This window comes from Oncorhynchus kisutch, linkage group LG8 (assembly GCF_002021735.2).
Source record: "Oncorhynchus kisutch isolate 150728-3 linkage group LG8, Okis_V2, whole genome shotgun sequence".
NCBI classification, from domain to species: domain Eukaryota; kingdom Metazoa; phylum Chordata; class Actinopteri; order Salmoniformes; family Salmonidae; genus Oncorhynchus; species Oncorhynchus kisutch.
The window spans coordinates 21,109,886-21,136,043 of NC_034181.2; the positions used below are offsets into that span (position 1 = coordinate 21,109,886).

The 26,158-nt window shown below is 42.5% G+C and overlaps 1 protein-coding gene across 1 annotated transcript in view; it reads left to right on the top strand.

The window, feature by feature from the left end:
• LOC109896080 (hexokinase-2-like) overlaps positions 1-26,158 on the top strand; it is a 94,071-nt gene that overhangs the window by 15,341 nt on the left and 52,572 nt on the right. Inside the window, exons 2-5 of the mRNA XM_020490307.2 lie at positions 10,312-10,474; positions 14,823-14,971; positions 15,810-15,929; positions 16,068-16,163. Coding sequence (XP_020345896.1) covers positions 10,312-10,474; positions 14,823-14,971; positions 15,810-15,929; positions 16,068-16,163 — 528 coding nt within the window. The remainder of the gene's footprint in view (positions 1-10,311; positions 10,475-14,822; positions 14,972-15,809; positions 15,930-16,067; positions 16,164-26,158) is intronic.

Consider the following 26,158-nt stretch of genomic DNA (forward strand, 5'->3'; position numbering starts at 1 on the left):
CATCAATCAAGATGGCATTGTCTCCTTCAATCTGTGCAATGGCTACTGCTATAGGTTTCAGGAGTTTCAGGCTGCTTACCACTCTCTCCCAAAATAAATCATCCAGGATGAACCTCCTGATGGGGCTGTCCATATCGGCAGACTGTGATATGGCTATTTCTTGGAGAGACTTCTTCACCTCCAGGAGACTGTCAAACATGATGACAACACCACCCTAACGGGTGTTGCTGGGCAGCTTCAGTGTGGTGCTATTATTCTTCTCACTTTGCTTGGTGAGGTAGATTGCTGCTATAACTTTATGACCCTTCACATTACAAACCATTTCCTTGGCTCTCTTGTAGAGTGTATCCATTGTTGTCAGTGCCATGATGTCCTTGAGGAGCAGATTCAATGCATGAGCAGCACAGCCAATGGGTGTGATGTGAGGGTAGGACTCCTCCACTTTAGACCAAGTGGCCTTCATGTTCACAGCATTGTCTGTCACCCGTGCAAATACCTTCTGTGGTCCAAGGTCAATGATGACTGCCTTCAGCTCATCTGCAATGTAGAGAGCGGTGTGTCTGTTGTCCCTTGTGTCTGCTCTTGTAGAATACTGGTTGAGGGGTGGAGATGATGTAGTTAATTATTCCTTGCCCACGAACATTCTACCACCCATCAGAGATGATTGCAATACAGTCTGCTTTCTCTATGATTTACTTGACCTTCACTTGAACTCTGTTGAACTCTGCATCCATGAAATGAGTAGATAAAGCATGTCTGGTTGGAGGCGTGTATGCTGGGCGAAGAACAGTCAAAAATCTTTTCCAATACACATTGCCTGTGAGAATCAGAGGTGAACGAGTTGCATACACAGCTTGAGTAAGACATTCATCAGCATTTCTCTGACTACGTTCCTCCATTGAGCCAAAACAACTTCTGATTCCAGGAGGACCATGAGCTATTGCTGTCGATAAGGTGTCTGATTCATCATTTTCACCTCAAATAGAAGTAGAGGGACTTTTGTCAGAGGTTGCTTGTTGTGAGCGCTAAGGGAACTTTAAGCACTTGGCCAGATGATTCTGCATCTTTGTTGCATTCTTCACATGATTTGGCACATTATTTGCAAATGTACATAGCTTTTCCTTCTACATTAGCTGCAGTGAAATGTCTCCAAACATCAGATAGTGCCCGTGGCATTTTCCTGTAAAGATTAGAAAACAATTAGTAAAAAAAAAAAAATATACAAATCAAATCAAATCAAGTTTTATTTGTCACATACACATGGTTAGCAGATGTTAATGCGAGTGTAGCGAAATGCTTGTGCTTCTAGTTCCGACAATGCAGTAATAACAAACAAGTAATCTAACTAACAATTCCAAAAAAACTACTGTCTTATACACAGTGTAAGGGGATAAAGAATATGTACATAAGGATATATGAATGAGTGATGGTACAGAGCAGCATAGGCAAGATACAGTAGATGATATCGAGTACAGTATATACATATGAGATGAGTATGTAAACCAAGTGGCGTAGTTGAAGTGGCTAGTGATACATGTATTACATAAGGATGCAGTCGATGATATAGAGTACAGTATCTACGTATGCATATGAGATGAATAATGTAGGGTAAGTAACATTATATAAGGTAGCATTGTTTAAAGTGGCTAGTGATATATTTACATTTACCATCAATTCCCATGATTAAAGTGGCTGGAGTAGAGTCAGTGTCATTGACAGTGTGTTGGCAGTAGCCACTCAATGTTAGTGGTGGCTGTTTAACAGTCTGATGGCCTTGAGATAGAAGCTGTTTTTCAGTCTCTCGGTCCCAGCTTTGATGCACCTGTACTGACCTCGCCTTCTGGATGACAGCGGGGTGAACAGGCAGTGGCTCGGGTGGTTGATGTCCTTGATGATCTTTATGGCCTTCCTGTAGCATCGGGTGGTGTAGGTGTCCTGGAGGGCAGGTAGTTTGCCCCCGGTGATGCGTTGTGCAGACCTCACTACCCTCTGGAGAGCCTTACGGTTGAGGGCGGTGCAGTTGCCATACCAGGCGGTGATACAGCCCGCCAGGATGCTCTCGATTGTGCATCTGTAGAAGTTTGTGAGTGCTTTTGGTGACAAGCCGAATTTCTTCAGCCTCCTGAGGTTGAAGAGGCGCTGCTGCGCCTTCCTCACGATGCTGTCTGTGTGAGTGGACCAATTCAGTTTGTCTGTGATGTGTATGCCGAGGAACTTAAAACTTGCTACCCTCTCCACTACTGTTCCATCGATGTGGATGGGGGGGTGTTCCCTCTGCTGTTTCCTGAAGTCCACAATCATCTCCTTAGTTTTGTTGACGTTGAGTGTGAGGTTATGTTCCTGACACCACACTCCGAGGGCCCTCACCTCCTCCCTGTAGGCCGTCTCGTCGTTATTGGTAATCAAGCCTACCACTGTTGTGTTGTCCGCAAACTTGATGATTGAGTTGGAGGCGTGCATGGCCACGCAGTCGTGGGTGAACAGGGAGTACAGGAGAGGGCTCAGAACGCACCCTTGTGGGGCCCCAGTGTTGAGGATCAGCGGGGAGGAGATGTTGTTGCCTACCCTCACCACCTGGGGGCGGCCCGTCAGGAAGTCCAGTACCCAGTTGCACAGGGCGGGGTCGAGACCCAGGGTCTCGAGCTTGATGACGAGCTTGGAGGGTACTATGGTGTTGAATGCCGAGCTGTAGTCGATGAACAGCATTCTCACATAGGTATTCCTCTTGTCCAGATGGGTTAGGTCAGTGTGCAGTGTGGTTGAGATTGCATCGTCTGTCGACCTATTTGGGCGGTAAGCAAATTGGAGTGGGTCAAGGGTGTCTGGTAGGGTGGAGGTGATATGGTCCTTGACTAGTCTCTCAAAGCACTTCATGATGACGGATGTGAGTGCTACGGGGCGGTAGTCGTTTAGCTCAGTTACCTTAGCTTTCTTGGGAACAGGAATAATGGTGGCCCTCTTGAAGCATGTGGGAACAGCAGACTGGTATAGGGATTGATTGAATATGTCCGTAAACACACCGGCCAGCTGGTCTGCGCATGCTCTGAGGGCGCGGCTGGGGATGCCGTCTGGGCCTGCAGCCTTGCGAGGGTTAACACGTCTAAATGTCTTACTCACTTCGGCTGCAGTGAAGGAGAGACCGCATGTTTTCGTTGCAGGCCGTGTCGGTGGCACTGTATTGTCCTCAAAGCGGGCAAAAAAGTTATTTAGTCTGCCTGGGAGCAAGACATCGCGGTCCGTGACTGGGCTGGGTTTCTTCCTGTAGTCCGTGATTGACTGTAGACCCTGCCACATGCCTCTTGTGTCTGAGCCGTTGAATTGAGATTCTACTTTGTCTCTGTACTGGCGCTTAGCTTGTTTGATAGCCTTGCGGAGGGAATAGCTGCACTGTTTGTATTCAGTCATGTCACCAGACACTTTGCCCTGATTAAAAGCAGTGGTTCGCGCCTTCAGTTCCACACGAATGCTGCCATCAATCCACGGTTTCTGGTTAGGGAATGTTTTAATCGTTGCTATGGGAACGACATCTTCAACGCACGTTCTAATGAACTCGCACACCGAATCAGCGTATTCGTCAATGTTGTTATCTGACGCAATACGAAACATCTCCCAGTCCACGTGATGGAAGCAGTCTTGGAGTGTGGAGTCAGCTTGGTCGGACCAGCGTTGGACAGACTGTAGGCAGGGATCAACAAAATGGAGTCGTGGTCAGCTTTTCCGAAAGGGGGGCGGGGCAGGGCCTTATATGCGTCGCGGAAGTTAGAGTAACAATGATCCAGGGTCTTTCCACCCCTGGTTGCGCAATCGATATGCTGATAAAATTCAGGGAGTCTTGTTTTCAGATTAGCCTTGTTAAAATCCCCAGCTACAATGAATGCAGCCTCCGGATAAATCGTTTCCAGTTTGCAGAGAGTTAAATAAAGTTCGTTCAGATAAATAGTTAAGCAGTTAGATTAAACAACTCCTTTGTAAGATAAATGCTTTTAAATGAAACCTGTATGGAAACAGGTGAATTAACAGTCCTCAGTTAGCAGGCTCAAGCAAGCTAAAACCCACACGGCAGCAAAAACTAACTAGCGGAAATTGTTAACAAGTTAGAAATGATTTAAACACACTTTGCTGTAGGCTACTATTTATTAGTTAACAAAGAATTGTGTATGTCATATAAAATATATTCACCCCACCCAGTATTGTAATCAAAACTTACCAGAAAGCATGTAGTCCTTGGCTCAAACAGTGTGGTGGTGTGAGCTCAATAACATCTCATTAGTGTGCAAGATCTTGAGAATCAGCTGTACATGTGATGGAGTGCACTGTGTATGCAGAGGGTTGCAATTCTATTGCATTGGGGATAATTTAACCAAAATATGCCACAAGACCTAGAATTGGCTTATGTGTATCCTTCAAAGGTTCACTGTTACAAGCTAACCTTTTTTGATGAATTTAAGCAAAATTCCACAAATTCCCGGGCTTAACTTCCCATACAACATTTTCTGAAAAAATAAATGTACCCGAAAGTTTCCGACCATTTTGCAACCCTAATAGCTACACACACTAGAAGTGGGTGATATGAACAAAAAACCATATCGTGATTTGCCCGATTTGTACACTAATACACACCTAAATTGGAACAAGTAGCCATACAGTAACATGCTATACATGAAGTCAGGCTCTGCGCTTCACAGCACTGTATGGGTTTGGACTGACAGCCGCTCTGAACTTGAACACCTCGCTCGACAAGAAGTGTATTTTCAAAGATGAGCCGTTGAGGATTATAATAAATAGGGCTTTGATGTTACACAAGCTAGGCAAACACCTGTGAGTCCAAATGTGCACTTCACATTTCGAAATCATAAAACTTGTGTCATATACAGCTTCAACATTTATGATCACTATGTTTGATGTACAGTTACAAGATTAAATGGAATCATACCCTGAGTTGTTCTGAACAGAAGGAGCCTATGTTTATTTGTTGTGAAGATTTGGCCATGCGCATCCACCTGAATGCTCTCAAGACTCCTTTTTATGATCTGTTTATCTGAATTACCTTGTAAAAGCTGAACACTGTAAGATCATATTTTATAACTTAGCTAGTCATGTTGGCAATAGAACAAGCTTTCCCCCCCCAACATTTTTTTGGGGGGATTTTTGAACAACAACAGTAATTTGTGACGCCGGTGATGCAGGGTTGTGCTCCAAATGAAATGACCTACAAGTGTGCTTGCTCTAGTTCCTCAACAGCCCAGTTAGAATAGTTAAAAAAAAGTACCTTAAGGTTGATGACTCTTTGAGTCAGAATCACCCTTATATGCCAAGTACATTTACACATACTCAGAATTTGACTAGGTAATATGGTGTTGGTTGTGATCGACAACATTTAGAGACAGAATACAGACAGCAGAGTTTAAAAAACATACATTATATAGAAATAGGTAGAGTGAGCATAGAGCTATGAGAATGAGCAGCTATACACATATACAGTGGATGTACAAATGTACACTATCAGTATGAATATTTCTAAATGTTGAGAGATTAGCAGTATAGTGCAGTTATTTTGTGTACAGTTCAAGTCAGAGATGACTTGATGCGGTGTGCAGCAGAGTTCATAGTCCTTTAGTCATAAAAGTGCATTGAAATTGCTTAGGAACTGTGCATTCTTTAGAGGTGTGTGGCCACTTGGGGACACCAATTAGTCCTCTCACTTAAAACCTTGTAATTTGTTTGTCTTATTTTTCACCTACCCCACATTTTCCAGGAATATTCGTATCATGTTACTGAATGTATCCAGGGTGTTTTCAGGTTTCGTTATCAACAAATGCGTCAACGTACAGTAAAAATAAAATCAACACTGTAATGTTTGGATTCAGTCTTTTCAGGGGAACTGTTGTGGTCAAATATATATTTTAACATTTTCTCTAAACTGTTCCTTTTCAATTGCTACCAATGTTACGCAAATACTTGTCATATTTAATCTGTAAGAAACATTTGAATTAAGCCCTATCAATATAGGCCAATTCCCATGAGTGTAAAGGGTTAACAACCCAAATGAGCAAACTTATTTAATTTCAAACTTCACATTTTTCTTGTATCATAATACACAATATCAGCAAAATGCCTGTGATAAGTCATCGGTATGGTCGTTGTCGATCATTTTCAATTTATCGTCCCAGCTCTAACTCGCACACACATGTTTGTTTTACTATACTTATGAGGACTGTTTAGGAACCAACAATTGATTACCATTCAAAATCCTATTATCCCTTAACCTTAACCTTAACCTTAACCTTAAACCTAACACTAACTCCTAAGCCTAAAATAGCCCTTTTCCCTTTGAGGACTGGCAAAATGTCCTCACTTCTCAGAATTATCTTTGGTTTACTAATCTTGTGAGGACTTCTGGTTCTCACAAGTATATATGCGGACAGACAGACACACACACACACACACACACAAATTGTGCTAATTGAACACAACGCTATGTAACTTCAGTGGGAAAGCAACAAAATAGAGACACACTTATAACCACGTAAGCAAACAGATGGTTCCTTTGTATAGCTATTAGCTAACCATTGTCACTGCACGGTAAACCTCATGAACATTGACTACTCATGTCAGGCTATAAGTCAGACATTCAATAAGGAATCAATACGTCGTGTCCAGGGGGTAGACTGGTACGTCAAGCTGCCTCACGCTACAGGAACAGGAAACATGCTCCTGCCCTATTAGCCTTTCTGTCTCGAACAAGGCCTGTTGTAATAATGCATCTTTTTTTCTCTGTTGCCCTTTCCTAAGGTCAGGTGGATAAATACCTTTACCACCTTTCAGTTACATTGCATTCGGAAAGTATTAAGACCCACATTTTGTTGTTACAGCCTTATTCTAAAATGGATTCATTATTTTTCCCCCTCATCAATCTACACACAAAACAAAAACAGGTTTTTCAAAAATGTTGCAAATGTATTAACACTGAAATATCATATTTACATAAGTATTCAGACCCTTTACTCAGTACTTTGTTGAAGCACCTTTGGCAGCGATTACAACCTCGAGTCTTCTTGGGTATGACGCTACAGGCATGGCACACCAGTATTTGTGGAGTTTCTCCCATTCTTCTCTGCAGAGCCTCTCAAGCTCTCAGGTTGGATGGGGAGCATCACTGCACAGCTATTTTCAGGTCTCTCCAGAGATGTTCGATCGGGTTCAAGTCCGGGCTCTGGCTGGGGCAACTCAAGGACATTCACAGACTTGTCCTGAAGCCACCCCAGCTTGGTGTTGGTAGGGTTGTTGTCCTGTTGGAAGGTGAACTTTCACCTCAGTATGAGGTCCTGAGTGCTCTGGAGCAGGTTTTCATCAAGGATCTCTCTGTACTTTGCTCTGTTCATATATCCCTGAATCCTGACTAGTCTCCCTGACTAGTCTGCTGAAAAACATCACCAGAGAACTGTGGAGCACTGTCAGTGATCATCGGGTTCTTGGTCACCTCCCCCGATTGCTCAGTTTGGCCAAGTGGCCAGCTCTAGTAAGAGTCTTGGCGGTTCCAAACTAAACTCAGCAAAAAAAGAAACATCCATTTTTCACGACCCTGTCTTTCAAAGATAATTCGGAAAAATCCAAAGAACTTCACAGATCTTCATTGTAAAGGGTTTTAACACTGTTTCCCATGCTTGTTCAACGAACCATAAACAATTAATGAACATGCACCTGTGGAATGGTCGTTAAGACACTAAAAGCTTACAGATGGTAGGAAATTAAGGTTACAGTTATGATAACTTAGGACACTAAAGAGGCCTTTCTACTGACTCTGACCAAAAGAAAGATGCCCAGAGTCCCTGCACGTGAACGTGCCTTAGACATGCTGCAAGGAGGCATGAGGACTGCAGATGTGGCCAGGGCAATACATTGCAATGCCCGTACTGTAAGATGCCTTAGACAGCGCCACAGGGAGACAGGACGGACATCTGATGGCAGACCACGTGTAACAACACCTGCACAGGAACGATACATCCGAACATCACACCTGCGGAACAGGTACTCGATGGCAGCAACAACTGTCCCAAGTTATACAAGGAATGCACAATTCCTCCATCAGACTGTCCACAAAAGCTGAGAGGGGCTGGACTGAAGGCTTGAAGGCCTGTTGTAAGGCAGGTCCTCACCAGACATCACCGGCAACAATGTCACCTATGGACACAGACAGGACCACCGTCGCTGGACCAGACAGGACTGGCAAAAAGTGCTCTTCACTGACGAGCTGCGGTTTTGTCTCACCAGGGGTGATTGTCAGAATTGCGTTTATCATCGAAGGAATGGGCGTTACAACGAGGTCTGTACTCTGGAGAGGGATCGATTTGGAGGTGGAGGGTCTGTCATAGTCTGGGGTGGTATCACAGCATCATTGGACTGAGTTTGTTGTCATTGCAGGCATTCTCAACGCTGTGCATTACAGGGAAGACATTCTCCTCCCTCACGTGGTACCCTTCCTGCAGGCTCATCCTGATATGGCCCAACAGCATGACAATGCCACAAGCCATACTGCTTGTTCCGTGAGTGATTTCCTGCAAGACAGGGATGTCAGTGTTCTGCCATGGCCAGCAAGGAGCCCGGATCTCAATCCCATTGAGCACGTCTGGGACCTAATGGATCGGAGGGTGAGGGCTGGGCCATACCCCTCCCCCCCCCCATAAATGTCTGGGAACTTGCAGGTGTCATGGTGGAAGAATGAGGTAACATCTCACAGTAAGAACTGGCAAATCTGCTGCTGTCCACAAGGAGGAGATGCACTGCAGTACTTAGTATCTGGTGTGGCCACCAGCTGTTACTTTTGATTTTGACCCCACCCCCTCCCCCCTTGTTCAGGGACACATTATTCAATTTCTGTTAGTCACATGTCTGTGGAATTTGTTCAGTTTGTCTCATTTGTTGAATTTTATGTTCATACAAATATTTACACATGTTAAGTTTGCTGACAATAAACGCAGTTGACAGTGATAGGACTTTTCTTTTTTTGCTGAGTTTACTTCCATTTAAGAATAATGGAGGCCACTGTGTTCTTTGGGACCTTCAATGCTGCAGAAATGTTTTGGTACCCTTCCCCAGATCTGTGCCTCAACACAATCCTGTCTCGGAGCTCTACTGACAATTCCTTCGACCTCATGGCTTGGTTTTTGCTCTGACATTCACTGTCAACTGTGGGACCTTATAGAGACAGCTGTGTGCCTTTCCAAATCATGTTCAATCGATTGAAGTTACCGCAGGTGGACTCCAATAAAGTTAGAAACATCTCATGGATGATCAATGGAAACAGTATGCACCTGACCTAAATGTTGAGTCTCTTTTCAAAGGGTCTGAATACTTATGTAAATAAGGTATTTTTTAAATTTTTTTATTCACTAAAGTTCAAAAGTTTGGGGTCACTTAGAAATGTCCTTGTTTTTGAAAGAAAAGCCTTTTTTTTGTCCATTTTTAAAATAATATCAAATTGATCAGAAATACAGTGTACTGTAGACATTGAGCAAGAGGACAAGTACATTCGTGTCTAGTTTGAGAAACAGACGCCTCACAAGTCCTCAACTGGCAGCTTCATTAAATGGTACCCGCAAAACACCAGTCAACGTCAACAGTGAAGAGACGACTCCGGGATGCTGGCTTTCTAGGCAGAGTTGCAAAGAAAAAGCCATTTCTCAGACTGGCCAATAAAAAGAAAAGATTAAGATGGGAAAAATAACAGACACTGGACAGAGGAACTCTGGAGTGGTTGAAAAACACTTTGGTTGGTGTCATTAAAACTCGTATGTAAACTTCCTACTTCAACTGTAATTGCAAAAGGGTTTTCTATTGATCAATTTGCCTTTTTTTTAATTATAAACTTGGATTAGCTAACACAACATTTCACTGGAACACAGGAGTGATGGTTGCTGATAATGGTCCTCTGTACGCCTATGTAGATATTCCATTAAAAAGCTGCCATTTCCATCTACAATTGTCATTTACAACATGAACAATGTCTACACTATTTTTGATCAATTTGATGTTATTTTAATGGACAAAAAAATTTGCTTTTCTTTCAAAAACAAGGACATTTCTAAATGACCTCAAAATTTTGAACAGTACTGAGTATTTGCAAAAATGTCTAAACCTGTTTTTGCTTCGTCATTATGGGGTATTTTGTGTAGATTGATGGGAAAAATCATTAATTCAATTTTAGAATAAGGATGTAACGTAACAAAATGTGGAAAATTGGGTCTGAAAACCTTCCGAATGCACTGTATATTTATCTTACTCTGTTTTCTTCCTCTCTCTCTCCCTCTTAAGGTGGATAAATTCTTGTACCACCTGCGGTTATCGGACGAGAACCTGATTGACGTGTCTGAGAGGTTCCGTAGGGAGATGGATAAGGGGCTGGGCCGTGACTCCAACCCTACGGCTGCTGTGAAGATGCTGCCCACGTTTGTGCGCTCCACCCCTGACGGGACAGGTAAGGGGGTCGGTGGAGGGGGTCTGACAGACATCTGAGTAATTTCTATTCTATTTACGTTGTGTCCCAAATGGCACCACATTCCCTTTACAGTGGGACTGGCCAAAAGTACTGGTCAAAAGTAGTTCACTATAAGGGTAATAGGGTGCCATTTGGGACGCAGACTTAAATGTTATTTAGTCCCATCGAGGTCAGAAGACTTCTTTCTTCAGGGAGGCCTGGAGAAATCTCAGTACATCCATGCCGCAGGCCCTTCTTAGTCCATAGAGACCCATGCCTTGCCTACCAATGCACTCTACAGGAATAAGAGAAATTGCACAATCCTTCAATAATTTCATATTTGTAACTTGCTTAGATGAGGGCAGGCTGGTAGAATGAGAGACTCGTGGTGAAAAGCACATAAATACTGAAGCTGTGTGTCTCAGCTGCAGAATATAACCTGTGTCAGTGAACTGTGTCAGAATGACACAGCTAAGCCCAGTTAAGAGCCATAGATGGATATATATATATATTTATAGCTATATGACTCTGGCCCCATCTAAAATGTTTAAAAAAAAATCTTATTTAACCTGTATTGAATGAAAAAGTGCCATTGGTGTCAGAAGACCTCTCTCCCAAGAGAGACCTGACCATCAAGCCTTCTCATGCACAGTAATTGGAATCTTCAAGAAACAGCACAACCCATGCTTAGAAATATGTCAACTATGGACTGGTTGTTGAGGTGAGAATAGGAGGGAGTTTTTTTGTTTGACAGCCCTTTAGATCAGGGTTTCTCAATCTTCGCCCTAGTTTCTCAATCTAGGCACCTTTTTGTTTTTGCCCTAGCATTCACCCACTTGATTCAACTTATCCACTCATCATCAAGCCTTTTGTTTTAAATTGGGTGTGTGAGTGCTAGGTCAAGAACAAAATGTGCACCCCTTTGGATCCCCAGAACCATGATGAACCTTTAGCTAATGAGAGTATGCTGGTGAAGAATGGCACATAGAAAATCTGGGCTCTGTTATAATATCCATCCACACTAGCATACTACTTTTAATTAAATTAATTGGACATGCACTCTAGGAGGGTTTTGTCTAGAAGGGACACAGCTTTTGTAAAAATTGAGTTAGAAGAACTTACCAGCAGGTTAAGATAATTAATATAGCAGTTTAGGAGAATTAGGTTAAGGTTAGGAAAAGGGTTAAGGTTAGCTAAAATGCCGTAGCTGTATCCCATCTAGACATTACATTCTAGCGGTAGGCCTATGCTGCATGAACATTGAAATGTCCCAGCTGCGTTTTCCTTTGAGTTTGACCTGTGTTAGTGACTGTGACCGGGGCATATCAAAAGTATATCAGGTGGCAAAAACCACTCTTGGAGACTGGGGAAGGTGATTTGTCGTAAGTGACTGGAGAGGAATGGTAAATGTGAATTGCAGAGAAAGTGCAAAAGCAACCAGGCCAAACCTCGGTTTGCTCAGCCTGTTGATTCTGGTCATTATTGGCATATTAAACTCCAACCTATCAGATAAGTGTCTATCCAGCTGAACCACTGTTATGTCTCCCTCCCTCTTTCTCATCATTCTCACTTTCCCTGCCTCTCTATCTTGTCTCTCTCTCACTCTTTTGACTAGTGTTGCACGATATACCGAAGCTTCTGTACTTTTTTTTAATACTAAAACATGAAAAGCGGTTTGGTACTAGAATTATTGTTACTTTCTGTACTTATGTCAAAGGTGTCTCACGTGACATCAAAGATTCAGACAAATTACTCAAGGGGGCAGTAGCTAGCCAGGCTGTGTTTGCACATGCAGCTGACACCGAGCAAGCCACTTACTTAAGAAGCAAGCAAGAAAAGCATGGCTTCTTCAAACGTACATTTCATACCTTCACACACACAACTTTTATTATAGCCCAGTGTCCGCAGCTTGTTGACCACACTGTCTGCAGAAGCGAACTATGGGAATACTTTGATTACAGAGCAGATGGGAGGCCAGCCCACCAAAACAACAAAAGTAAAAGGTGTTACAAAGCAGTACAGTGCACTTTATTAGGCTACAGATTAAATAAGTGATGAACTTCACAGGGTGATGAATGTGCAAAATGATGAGCTTGATGTTCCTTTCCAATATATAACGAGGGTTTTATTCTGGTGACATGATCAATGCTTGGTTGCCATTTGACAAATACAAATTGCTCTCTTATCCATAATAATCTCATAATTTAGAAAGCCTATCTGCAAGTTATTGTCTATAGCTCACATACCAAGACCAGAGTGGGCACATTTGCTATATAAACGCAACAGTTTTTGACATAACCATCAGTAGAGTTGAAAATGTGAACAAAACGCATTTAACTTGTATTTGCGTTCAGTACATGGCCATTTAACGTCAAAAGTTATTTTTATGTGCACTACATCATCAAATAATCAAAGCTTGATGATGAGTTGGTTATTTGAATCAGTTGTTTAGTGCATGGGGGGGACACTGCTGTAGACTAAATGTCCATGGTAGACTATTGCAGTATAGAAGCTTCAGCAGAAATGAGATATTCTATTTGTTATTTTATTTGTTCTACCAGTTATCAATATATTGTTCAATGTTAAAAAAAAATCTGTATTGAAAAAAAATCTGGTATTGTGTGTGTGACAGCACTATTTCTGACTTCTCTCTTTCTCTTTCTCTTTCTCTTTCTCTTTCTCTTTCTCTTTCTCTTTCTCTTTCTCTTTCTCTTTCTCTTTCTCTCTCTCTTTCTCTCTCTCTTTCTCTTTCTTTCTCTCTTTCTCTTTCTTTCTTTCCGTCTCTCTTTCTCTTTCTTTCTCTCTCTCTTTCTCTCTTTCTCTCTCTCTTTCTCTTTCTTTCTCTCTTTCTCTTTCTTTCTCTCTTTCTCTTTCTTTCTTTCCGTCTCTCTTTCTCTTTCTTTCTCTCTCTCTTTCTCTCTTTCTCTTTCTTTCTCTTTCTCTTTCTTTCTCTCTCTCTTTCTCTTTCTTTCTCTCTCTTTCTCTTTCTTTCTCTCTCTCTTTCTCTTTCTTTCTCTCTCTCTCTTTCTCTTTCTTTCTCTCTCTCTTTCTCTTTCTTTCTTTCTCTCTCTCTTTCTCTTTCTTTCTCTCTCTCTTTCTCTTTCTTTCTCTCTCTCTTTCTCTTTCTTTCTCTCTCTCTTTCTCTTTCTTTCTCTCTCTCTTTCTCTTTCTTTCTCTCTCTCGTTCTCTTTCTTTCTCTCTCTCTTTCTCTTTCTTTCTCTCTCTCGTTCTCTTTCTTTCTCTCTCTCTTTCTCTTTCTTTCTCTCTCTCTTTCTCTTTCTTTCTCTCTCTCTTTCTCTTTCTTTCTCTCTCTCTTTCTCTTTCTTTCTCTCTCTCTTTCTCTTTCTTTCTCTCTCTCTTTCTCTTTCTCTCTTTTTCTCTCTCTCTTTCTCTCTCTCTCTCTTTCTTTTTCTCTCTCTCTTTCTCTCTCTCTCTTTCTTTTTCTCTCTCTTTTTCTCTTTCTCTCTTTCTTTTTCTCTCTTTTTCTCTTTCTCTCTCTCTCTCTTTTTCTCTTTCTCTCTTTTTCTCTTTCTCTTTTTCTCTCTTTCTTTCTCTCTCCACGTTCTCTCTCTCCTTCCTTTCGATGTGGTTTTCTTTTCAATCTAAATTATGTGGTTAGCCACTGATGTTGAATGTTCGGTAGGCTATTCACTCAAATGTGACAGGATTCAAAACGTATTTTATACTTGTTTATTGCATTGATTGTTTATTGCTTGAATAAAACCTTATAGTTTGGTAATTAACATTTTATGTTGGTTGTTATGCATTATAAAATAAGGTCAGTCCGTTGAAAGATTCCCCTTTATATCTCATAAAAATGGTAGAAGGTCATGTGTATGTTATTGGCAATGGGTGAAAGACATCACTTTTCAAAGAGGACTCCGATGTTCAGAAGGAGCCTACTGCTTCATGGTCAATGTCCTCTGTGGTTGTAATGAAATGTATTTTAGTCTGACCTGTGATCATCCCTGCTCCAATCAACATTATTGCTGCTCATGGTTATCTCTATTGCAGCTTTGTAACTTTCATAAAGACTGTTGTAGAAACGTATACACTCTTTATAAAATAGTACTATGACATGAAAAATACCATTAGGCCTATTTTTGGTACATTCTTGGATTTATTGTTGTCCTCCATTTAGGCTGTTTGGAAGACTTGTAGTATATAATTTATTTACCCAGACGAGCACCACATTCCCACTTAAATATTTGGTATACCTGTTTTCTTTACCCTCTCTATTGCAGTTTAGTAGACTTAGTACTGTTAGTTTGTGTTTTTTGTATAAAAATGTTTTTCTTGCTTTGCAGCATTTTTGAGTATGTGTGTGTTTTTTCCCTGACTCTTCCAGAAAAGGGAGACTTCCTGGCTCTCGACCTGGGTGGGACCAACTTCCGGGTCCTGCTGGTGAAGGTGTCTGACAACGGGAAGCAGAAGGTGGAGATGGAGAACCAGATCTATGCCATTACTGAGGAGCTGATGAGGGGCAGTGGCGAAGAGGTGAGAGGAGAAGGGGGTGTTCATTTCAATGGACATCAGGAATGACCTAAACACACAGCAAATCCATGCAATGGGCCAGATGCTTGACCTTTGACCTTATTACTGTGACCTCTTAAAGGGCCAATCGGGAGTTTAAACAAAAAGAAAGCAACCACTCCCCCACTGTTTCTGTAAAACGCTGAGGGATGGGGCTGGAGAAATGTAATTAACACACAGACCTATGGATGCAAGGACTGACCATCCATGATATCAAAATGATAGTTTTAACTATGTTATGAGGCTGTAACTGGTTTGTTTACATTTACTTTGTTTACAAACATTGGTGGAAAAAAGTTTTCTATTTTGAGTTCTGATGGGGTACGAAACTAATAAGCTCATGAGTCATAAGTTATATTCTTCAAGAATCAACAGATACATTTTTTAAAAAACGTATACATGAATGATATGTATGTAGCAACTGCTGATTGTCCCTTTAAACACTGCCTCATCGCTCAGACCAAGCAGTATCAATGTCGGTAGGTCTGATTTATGACATTTGTATAACATCGCTAACTTTGATGCTGGGAAGAACATCTGGTTCTGGAATAGGGGTTTCATAGGTATTTCTAATTCGAACTGTGTTGGGTAAAGACAACATTCGGGGTGTTCAATAAGGGTTGAGGTTGGTAATGGCTTTTATGTCATATATGTCATATTTGACCATAACATCATAATTTAGCTAAAATACGATAAAAATGGGGTGGGAAAAACCATAGATCATTATCAATGAACTGAAGGGGCTACTAGCACATTGACCAGTTTGCTGCTGTATGTTAACACCCCTCTGTTTCGCCCTTAGCTCTTCGACCATATTGCTGAGTGTCTTGCTAACTTCCTGGAGAAGCTGGGGATCAAGAACCAGAAGCTTCCTCTGGGCTTCACCTTCTCCTTCCCCTGCCAGCAGACCAAACTGGATGAGGTGAGGAATAAGGAGGTTCACTATTGAGGACCGCATTTGAAATTTAAAGAGAAAAATGGAACTGTGATTTGGAGGTTTGAGCCTTCAGAATGATCCAGAAGTCATTGTCTGTGTGCGTGTGTGTGTATGTTCATGCAGAGTATTCTGGTGTCATGGACCAAGGGCTTCAAGTCGCATGGGGTGGAAGGGAGAGATGTGGTCAGCCTTCTGAGGAAAGCCATCATAAAGAGAGGGGTGAGTCAGTGGAAAATGAATGGGCCAAGGTTATGCACCAATGGCAGCACTCTTTGTGCCTACCACCTTGCCACATCATGCCTTTTTCCTTCCATACAGATAATGTATGGCCTCCTAGCAAACTCCCAGACATTGTGTGCTACAAAAGTAATCTGACCTATATAGGTTATGCTGAAAGTATAACATGAAGGCTTCAGGCCAGCAACATTAAGATGAACTGAAACCTAGTGTTTATTCAAGTTTAGAAAGAGACCATCACACTCAACCCACCAATATCAAGCAAAAAGATACGCCATACAAATATACAGTACCAGTGAAAAATGTTATAATAGTGAAGACATCAAAACTAGGAAATAACACACATGGAATAATGTAGTAACCAAAAGTGTTCAACAAATCAAAATATATTTTAGATTCTTCAAAGTAGCAATCCTTTGCCTTGATGACAGCTTTGAACACTCTTGGCATTCTCTTGACCAGCTTCACCTGGAATGCTTTTCCAACAGTCTTGAAGGAGTTCCCACATATGCTGAGCACTTGTTGGCTGCTTTTCCTTCACTCTGCGGTCCAACTCATCCCAAACCATCTCTATTGGGTTGAGGTTGGGTGATTGTGGAGGCCAGGTCATCTGACACAGCACTCCATCACTCTCCTTCTTAGTCAAATAGCCCTTACACAGCCTGGAGCTGTGTTGGGTCATTGTCCTGTTGAAAAACAAATGATAATCCCACGATGCGCAAACCAGATGGGATGGCGTATAGCTGCAGAATGCTGTGGTAGCCATGCTAGTTAAGTGTGCCTTGAATTTTAAATAAATCACAGACAGTGTCACCAGCAAAGCACCCCCATAGCATCACACCTCCTCCTCCTTGCTTCACGGTGGGAACCACACATGCAGAGATCATCCGTTCACCTACTCTGCATCTCACAAAGACAGGGCGGTTGGAACCAAAAATCTCAAATTTGGACTCATCAGACCAAAGGAGAGATTTCCACCGGTCTAATGTCCATTGCTTGTGTTTCTTGGCCAAAGCAAGTCTCTTCTTCTTATTGGTGTCCTTTAGTAGTGGTTTCTTTAACCATGAAGGCCTGATTCACGCAGTCTCCTCTGAACAGTTGATGTTGAGATGTCTGTTACTTGAACTCTGTGATGCATTTATTTGGGCTGGTAACTCTGCTGCAGAGGAGAAGTTCATTAGAGGTAATTCTGGGGCTTTCTTTCCTGTGGTGGTCCTCATGAGAGCCAGTTTCATCATAGTCGCAAGAACCATCAAGCCCTGCAATTTAAGAAACTTTCAAAGTTCTCTTTGCTTATTTGAGCTGTTCTTGCCATAATATGGACTTGGTCTTTTACCAAATAGGGCTATCTTCTGTATACCACCCCTACCTTGTCGCAACATAACTGATTGGCTCAAACGCATTAAGAAGGAAAGAAATACCACAAATGAACTTTTACAAGGCACACCTGTTAATTGAAATGCATTCCAGGTGACTACCTCATGAAGCTGGTTGAGAGAATGCCAAGAGTGTGCAAAGCTGTCAGAGGCAAAGGTTTCGACTTTTTTGGTTAGTACATGATATGTGTTATGTCTTCTTATTATACAATGTAGAAAATAGTAAAAATAAAGAAAAACCTTTGAGTAGGTGTGTTAACTCGACTGGTACTGTATAATAAATCCAATAAATTAAGATTTTATAACACAAAAGAGAAATGACAACAAGGTTTTTGTTTTTGCAATTTTTCTATTTTATAACATCACACTCTGAATAATGCTTGTTAGTAGCTGACATGTCTGTGTGTCTTTGTTCCCATGCTTAAATAAATTACAGCACTGATGAACCTTGGAGTATTTACCCATTTTGTATGGAACATTAAGTCAAACTCTTCATACTGAGCTTTACAGTAGTTATCCTTTCATGTCTTAAGGTGTATTCAAAACTCATAGGGCGCAGGTAACCTAGCGGTTAGAGCGTTGGGCCAGGTGTTCATAACCCTAAGGTGCCGTACTACTTTGGCTGACCCTATAAAACACATTTTACTGCACCCATTTGGTGTGACAATAAAACATATTTATTTTATAGCCCACTCTGTGATGGCTATTATGGGAATGTGCTGTGTGTGTGTATGTACACGCAGTGCGTTTGGAAAGTATTCAGGCCCCTTAACTTTTTACCGTTGTGGAAATTCTTAAACAGGGACAGTCAATGTAAATTTTAAATGAATCATTGTTTGTCAACTTAATGCACCATAGTGAATGTCTGTCAGAAGGTCTGCTAGGGCAGTCCCAGCAGTTGTCTGTGTATAGCTGTGTATAAGACAAGTTATATTTGCATGATTTAGCATAATTAATACATCATTACCGTTTTGTTTCATTCATAATGCCGACCAATACTGACTGGTTCATAACATGTGACATACCAATACCTCACGAGGCTTCTTCTCTTTAAGCTGAGACCTTGACATATTAAGTTGTCAAAACAAAGTCTAGGTGTACTGCCAAATTGCAGATACTGATAAGTGAGGATTTGTTCAGTCAGTCACTTGCTGTTATTAGAACAGCACATGTATAAAATATCCATCGCATTACAGCCTTGTTCTAAAATTGATTAAATACATTTTTTCCCTCATCAATATACACCAAACGCCCCATAAGGACAAAGTGAAAACGGGTTAAAAAAAATATATTTTACCAGAGAGCAGACACCAAATTTCATAATTATTCAGACCCTTTGCTATGAGACTCAAGTGAGCTCAGGTGCATCCTGTTTCCATTGATCATCCTTGTGGTCTAACTGTGGTAAATTCAAATGATATGACATGATTTGGACAGGCACACCTGTCTGTATAAGTTCACACAGTTGACAGTGTATGTCAGAGCAAAAATCAAGCTGGACAATTGGAAGGAATTGTCAGTAGAACTCCGAGACAGGATTGTGTCGAGGCACAGATCTGGGGAAGGTTACCAACAAATTTCTGCAGCATTGAAGTTCGCCAAGAACACAGTGGCCACAATCATTCTTAAATGGAAGAAGTTTCAAACCATCAAGACTCTTCCTAGGGCTGGCTGCATGGTGATCATCTCAAGGATGATCACTGGAAACAGGATGCACCTGAGCTCAATTTCGAGTCCCATAGCAAATGGTTTGAATACTTCTGTAAATAAGGTGTTTGTTTTTTACTTTTAATAAATGTGCAAACATTTCTAACAATCTTTTTTGTTTTGTCATTATGGGTTATTGTGTGTAGATTGAGGGGGGAAAAATAATTTAATCAATTTTAGAACAAGGCTGTATTGTAACAAAATGTGGGAAAAGTCAAGGGGTCTAAATACTTTCCGAAGGCACTGTATATGTACAGTATCAGTCAAACGTTTGGACACCTTCTCATTTCAGTGTTTGTCTTTATTTGTTTATTTTCTACATTGTAGAATAATAGTGAAGATATCAGAACTATGAACTAACATATGGAATCATGTAGTTACCAAAAAAGGTGTTAAAGAAATCAGTAAATTGTGTATTTGAGTTTCTTCAAAGTAGCCACCCTTTGCCTTGATGAGCACACTCTTGGCATTATCTCAACCAGCTTCATGGAGGACAGTCCATCATTACATGAAGGTCAGTCAAAATGGTGCTGATAGAGGGCAGCTGTTCTTCTAGCCCCTAGGCAACTTTGCAGTATTTTTATTTTTGTGTTTTTTTCTTACATTATTAGGTCAGAAACTTGTTATTACGTACAGCGCGGAAGAACGTTTGGATATCAGAGCGGTGGTAACTTACCAGCATTACGATAAGGTATACGATTTCCCGAATCGGATCCTTTGTTCGTACCCACGAGGGCAATAGAACTGTTTCCAAAGGCTGATCCAAAACACCGCTGGCGGAGTAGAGGTACTCAGAGTAGACTTCCAAGTATATTACTCGCTAATGTTCAGTCTCTGGACAATAAAGTTGATGAGCTGAGGGCATGGATTTCCTTGCAGAGAGACATCTGGGATTGTAACATGCTCTGTTTCACAGAAACATGGCTCTCCGTACAGCCAGTTGGGTTCTCAGTTCAACCCGCAGACAGGATTAAATCTCTTCGGGAAGAAGGAGGGCAGGGATGTATGTTTCATGATTAACTACTCATGGTGTGATTATGATAATATACAGGAACTGAAGTTTTTTTCCCCCGACCTAGAATACCTCAATCAAATGCCAATCCTATTACCTCCCAAGAGAATTCTCTTCGGTTAGTCACAGCCGTGTATATTCCCCCTCAAGCCGATACCACGGCAGCCCTCGAAGAACTTCACTGGACTTTATGCAAACTGGAAACCACATATCCGGAGGACGCATTTATTGTAGCTGGGGATTTGAACAAAGCAAATTTTAGGAAAATGCAACCGAAGTTCTATCAACACATTGACTGAAGTACAATGGCTTGTGAAAGTATTCACCCACTTGGCATTTTTCATATTTTGTTGCCTTAAACCTGGAATTAAAATGTATTTTGGGGGGGTTTGTGTAATTGGATTTACACAACATGCCTACCACTTTGAAGAAGCAAAATAGTGTTTGTGAAACAAACAAGAAATAAGACAAAAAAACTGAACTTGAGTGTGCATAACTATTCACTCCCTCAAAGTAAATAGTTTGTAGAGACACCTTTTGCAGCAATTACAGCTGCAAGTCTCTTGGTATGTCTCTATAAGCTTGGTACATCTAGCCACTGGGATTTTGGCCCATTCTTCAAGGTACAACTGCTCCAGCTCCTTCGAGTTGGATGGGTTCCTGCTGGTGTGCATCAATCTTTAAGTCATACCACAGATTCTCAATTGGATTGAGGTCTGGGCTTTTGACTAGGTCATTCCAAGACTTTTAAATGTTTCCCCTTAAACCACTTGAGTGTTGCTTTAGCAGTATGCTTAGGGTCATTGCCCTGCTGGAAGGTGAACCTATGTCCCAGTCTCAAATATCTGGAAGACTTAAACAGGTTTCCCTCAAGAATGTCCCTGTATTTAGCACTATCCATCATTCCTTCAAATCTGACCAGTTTCCCAGTCCCTGCTGATGAAAAACAGCCCCACCGCTTGATGCTGCCACCATGTTTCACTGTTGGGATAGTGTTCTCGGGTGATGGGGTGTTGAGTTTGCACCAGACATAGCATTTTCCTTGATGGACAAAAAGCTCAAAGTCAGTCTCATCTGACCAGAGTACCTTCTTCCACTCCACATGCTTGGGGAGTCTCCCACATGCCTTTTGGCAAACACCATTTTTCTTTCGTTAAACAATGGCTTTTTCTGGCCGCTCTGTGCAGTGTACAGCTTAAGGTGGTCCTGTGGACAGATACTCCAATCTTCGCTGTGGAGCTTTGCAACTCCTTCAGGTTTATCTTTGGTCTTATCGTTGACTCTGTTTAATGCCCCCCTCGACTGGTCCGTGAGTTTTGATGGGTGGGCCCTCTCTTGGCAGATTTGTGGTGGTGCCATATTCTTTCAATTTTTTTAATGGTGCTCCGTGGGATGTTCAAGGTTTCTGGTATTTTTTTATAACCCAACCCTGATCTGTACTTCTCCACAACTTTGTCCCTGACCTGTTTGGAGAGCTCCTTGGTCTTCATAGTGCCGCTTGCTTGCTTGCTGGTGCCACTTGCTTAGAGGTGTTGCAGACTCTGGGGCCTTTCAGAACAGGTGTAGATATCCTGAGATCATGTGATACTTAGATTACACACGTGGACTTTAAATAATTATGTGACTTCTGAAAGTAATTGGTTGCACCAGATCTTATTTAGGGGCTTCATAGCAAAGGGGGTGAATACATATGCATGCACCACTTCTCTGTTTTTAATTAGACATTTTTTTCATAACATTTTTCGCTTCACCAATTTGGACTATTTTGTATGTCCATTACATAAAATAAAAATAAATTGAAATTACAGGTTGTAATGCATCAAAATAGGAAAAAACGCCAAGGGGGATGAACTTTTGCAAGGCACTGTACCCATTCAATGCTGGTCTGACCAATCGGAATCCATACTTCAATATTTTTTTTATCTCGAGGGCTAGGATATGTTCCGGGTAGCCTCTGAGAATAACATTGAATACGCTGATACGGTGACTGAGTTTATCAGAAAGTGTACAGGAGATGTGACTGACCATTAAAACCTACCCTAACCAGAAACAGTGGATAGATGGCAGCATTTGTGCCAAACAAAGCGAGAAACCACTGCATTTAACCATGGCAAGGTGACTGGGAATATGGTTGAATACAAACAGGGTTGTTATTCCCTCTGTAAGGCAATCACATGCAAAATGTCAGTATAGAGACAAAGTGGAGTAGCAATTCAATGTCTCATACACGAGACGTATGTGTCAGGGTCTATAGACAATCACGAACTACAAAAGGAAAACCAGCCACATCGGACACCAACGTCTTGCTTCCAGATAAGCTAAACACCTTCTTCGCCTGCTTTAAGGATAACACAGTGCCACTGAGGCGGTCCGCTACCAAGGACTGTAGGTTCTGCTTCTCCGTGGCCAACATGATTAAAACATTTAAGATTGTTAACCCTCGCAAGGCTGCCGTGCCAGATGGCATCCCTAGCCTGTCCACCAAGCATGCGCAGACCAGCTGGCTGGAGAGTTTACAGACATATTCAATCTCCCTGTCCCAGTCTGCTGTCCCCACATGCTTCAAGATGGCCACCATTTTTCCTGTACCCAAGAAAGCAAAGGTACCTGAACTAAATGTCTATTGCCCCATTGCATCCACTTCTGTCATTAGGAAGTGCTTTGAGAGACTAGTCATGGATCATATCACCACCACCTTACCTGACACCCTAGACCCACTTCAATTTGCATACCGCCTCAATAGATCCACAGACGATACAATCTCCATCACACTGCACTATCCCATCTGGACAAGAGGAAAACCTAAGTAAGAATGCTGTTCATTGACTATAGATCAGAATTCAGCACCTTAATACCCTCCAATCTCATCATTAAGCTCGGGGCCCTGGGTCTGAACCCCGCCCTTTGCAACTGGGTCCTGGACTTCCTGACAGGCCACCCCCAGGTGGTGAAGGTAGGAAACACCGCCACTTTGCTGATCCTCAACACTGTGGCCCCATAGGGTTCCGTTCTCAGCCCCCTCCTGTACTCCCTGTTCACCCATGACTGCGTGGCCACGTCATTGTGCAGACTCAACAGTAGTATTCTTGATTACCATCAATGACGAGACAGCCTACAGGGAGGTGGTAAGGGCTCTGAGTGTGGTGCCATGAAAAAAACAACCTCTCACTTCGTCAAAACAAAGGAGCTGATCATGGACTTCAGGAAACAGCAAAGGGAGCACCCCCCTTTCCACATCAACGGGACCGCAGTGGAGAAGGTGGAAAGTTTCAAGTTCCTCGGCGTACACATCACTGACAAACTGAAATGGTCCGCCCACACAGACAGTGTGGTGAACTAGGCGCAACAGAGAAATGTTAGATATTACTTGTTCGACATTACTGCACTGTTGGAGCTACAAACTCAAGCATTTCGCTATACCCGCAATAACATCTGCTAAACATGTATGTGACCAATAAAATTTGATTTCAATGAGAAAAATGAAGAACTTAACGTTTCTTCATGTGCAGTCGCAAAAACCATCAAGCGCTATTCCCACTAAGTGCAAACTAGATGGGATATCATTTGTTTTTCAACAGTACAATGACCCAAAACACAGCTCCAGGCTGTGTAAGGGCTATTTTGACCAAGAAGGAGAGTGATTGAGTGCTGCATCATATGAACTGGCCTCCACAATCACCAGACCTCAACCCAACTGAGAGGGTTTGTGATGAGTTGGACCGCAGTATAATTGCACAAGGCGAGACCCAAATGCAGACACAGGAGGCAGATGGTTGAGCTCTGATATTTATTACACCAAAGGGTTAGGCAAAAAGGCAGGTTGGGGAAAGGCGAGGGTTCATAAACCAGGTCAGAGTCCAAGGGGATAGGCAGGCTAGAGGTTAGGCAGGCGGACCACAGGTTAGAGTGGTCAGGCAGGCGGATTCGGCGTCAGGACCGACAATGGTCAAAACCATGAGGGCCAGGAAAAAATAGACTGGGAAAAATAGGAGCTAGGAGAAATGCTGGTTGACTTGGCAAAACAAGATGAACTGGCACAGAGAGAAACACAGGGATCAATACACTGGGGACTAATGATTGTCTCCACCCACCTGGAGGTGTGTGGAGACAATCACCAAGACAGGTGAAATAGATCAAGGCATGACAGAACCCCCCCTCCCCCCCTCTAGGGATGCCACCTGGGTAACCGGGATTTCGGTGGTGAAAGTTGGGGATGAGGGCCGGGTCGGGATGTCTCTAGCGGGAACCCAGCACCTCTCCTCCGGGCCGTAACCATCCCAGTCAACCAGGTACTGGAAACCCCTGCCCCGTGGTCGAACACCCAGGAGGCATTTCACCGTGTATGCCAGATGACCATCGATGACGGGGGGAATGGGCCTGGAGACAGACGACTAAGGGCTGTGAGACACAGGATTAATCCTAGACACATGGAAAGTTGTGTGAATACGGAAGGTACAGGGTAACACAAGATGGACAGCAGTGGAACTAAGGACCCTAGAGATGGGAAAAGGACCAATGAGATGGGGGGAACAGTTTGCGGGACTCCACTCGAAGGTGCAGGTCCCGAGTGGAAAGCGCCATACCCTCTGCCCAATGCGGTAGCAGGGAGCTGGAGTCCGGCGACGGTCCACTTGTCGACGATACCTAAAGTTGGTCTTGAGAAGTGCCGCTTGAGCTCTTCTCCAGGTACGTCGACAGTGGAGGACAAACATCTGGGCCGAGGGTACGTGGACCTCTTGCTCTTGTTCTGGGAAGAGTGGAGGTTGATAACCCATAGAGCACTCAAAACGGGAGAGTCCCGTGGCTGAACAGGGAAGGGTGTTCCGAGCATACTCCACCCAGACCAGTTGTCGACTCCAGGTAGTGGGGTTGGTTGAGACCAGGCATCTTATGGTGGTTTCTAGGTCCTGATTAGCTCGCGCCGACTGGCCGTTGGATTGGGGATGGAATCCGGAGGACAGGCTGGCCAACAACCCAATAAGGGTGCAGAAATGGGTGGCCTTGGAGAACCGGTCCACTACCGTCAGAATGACAATGTTGCCATCAGATGGAGGGAGCCCAGTGACCAAGTATACAAAGTATACAAGCGGTGGACACTTTTTCCGTGCTTTTAGGCCCATAATGCAATTCTTCAATTCTTCTGAAAATGGGTATGGCTTCACAACGGTTTCAGATTTGAAGAAAATGACGGAAAATATGCAGCTGAAGTCCAACAAGATCGGATATAAATTAATTTCTTTAACTAATTATGCCAAACATTAAAATGTTGAGTAATGTAATAAAGTCATGATTTAAATCAATTACATCACATGTTATGTTGGCTGACAATTTGTTAGCTACACTATCCTTACGAACCGCATAGCATTACAGCAGTATGTACCGGTATGCTAGTTGCCTAATGTGAGTTTACTACTAATACATCGAACTTGCCATGCACCATTAACTATATGCCAACTACGCAGCTTTTATTGACTTGATTATTCACTTCATTCTTAGCTAAGTGGTATAGTCGTTGTGCCTTCTCAATGGACATTGTTAATTCTGGCCATCTACTCTGATTTCAGAGCACTCTCGCCTGAGTGTTCCAGAGCGCAGAATAACTGAATTTATGAACGCTCAAAACCTGTTGAATGTGGCTGGTGTCGGTAAACGTCGGCAAAAAAAGCATTATTTTGCCAGCAGTACATTTACAGTCACCAACGCTCTGAATAACATGAAAACAGCCTAACCAGCTCTGTTTGGGCAAGTAAAATGGTCAGAGTGAGGTGTTCTCTCATTTGTGTCTGGGTGCAGTTGGGAGGTCAAACGCTCGGATCAACTCTACTCCTCGGCCAGAGCGTCCAGTGTGTGCTCTGAACGCTCTGAGCTAACCAACGGATAAT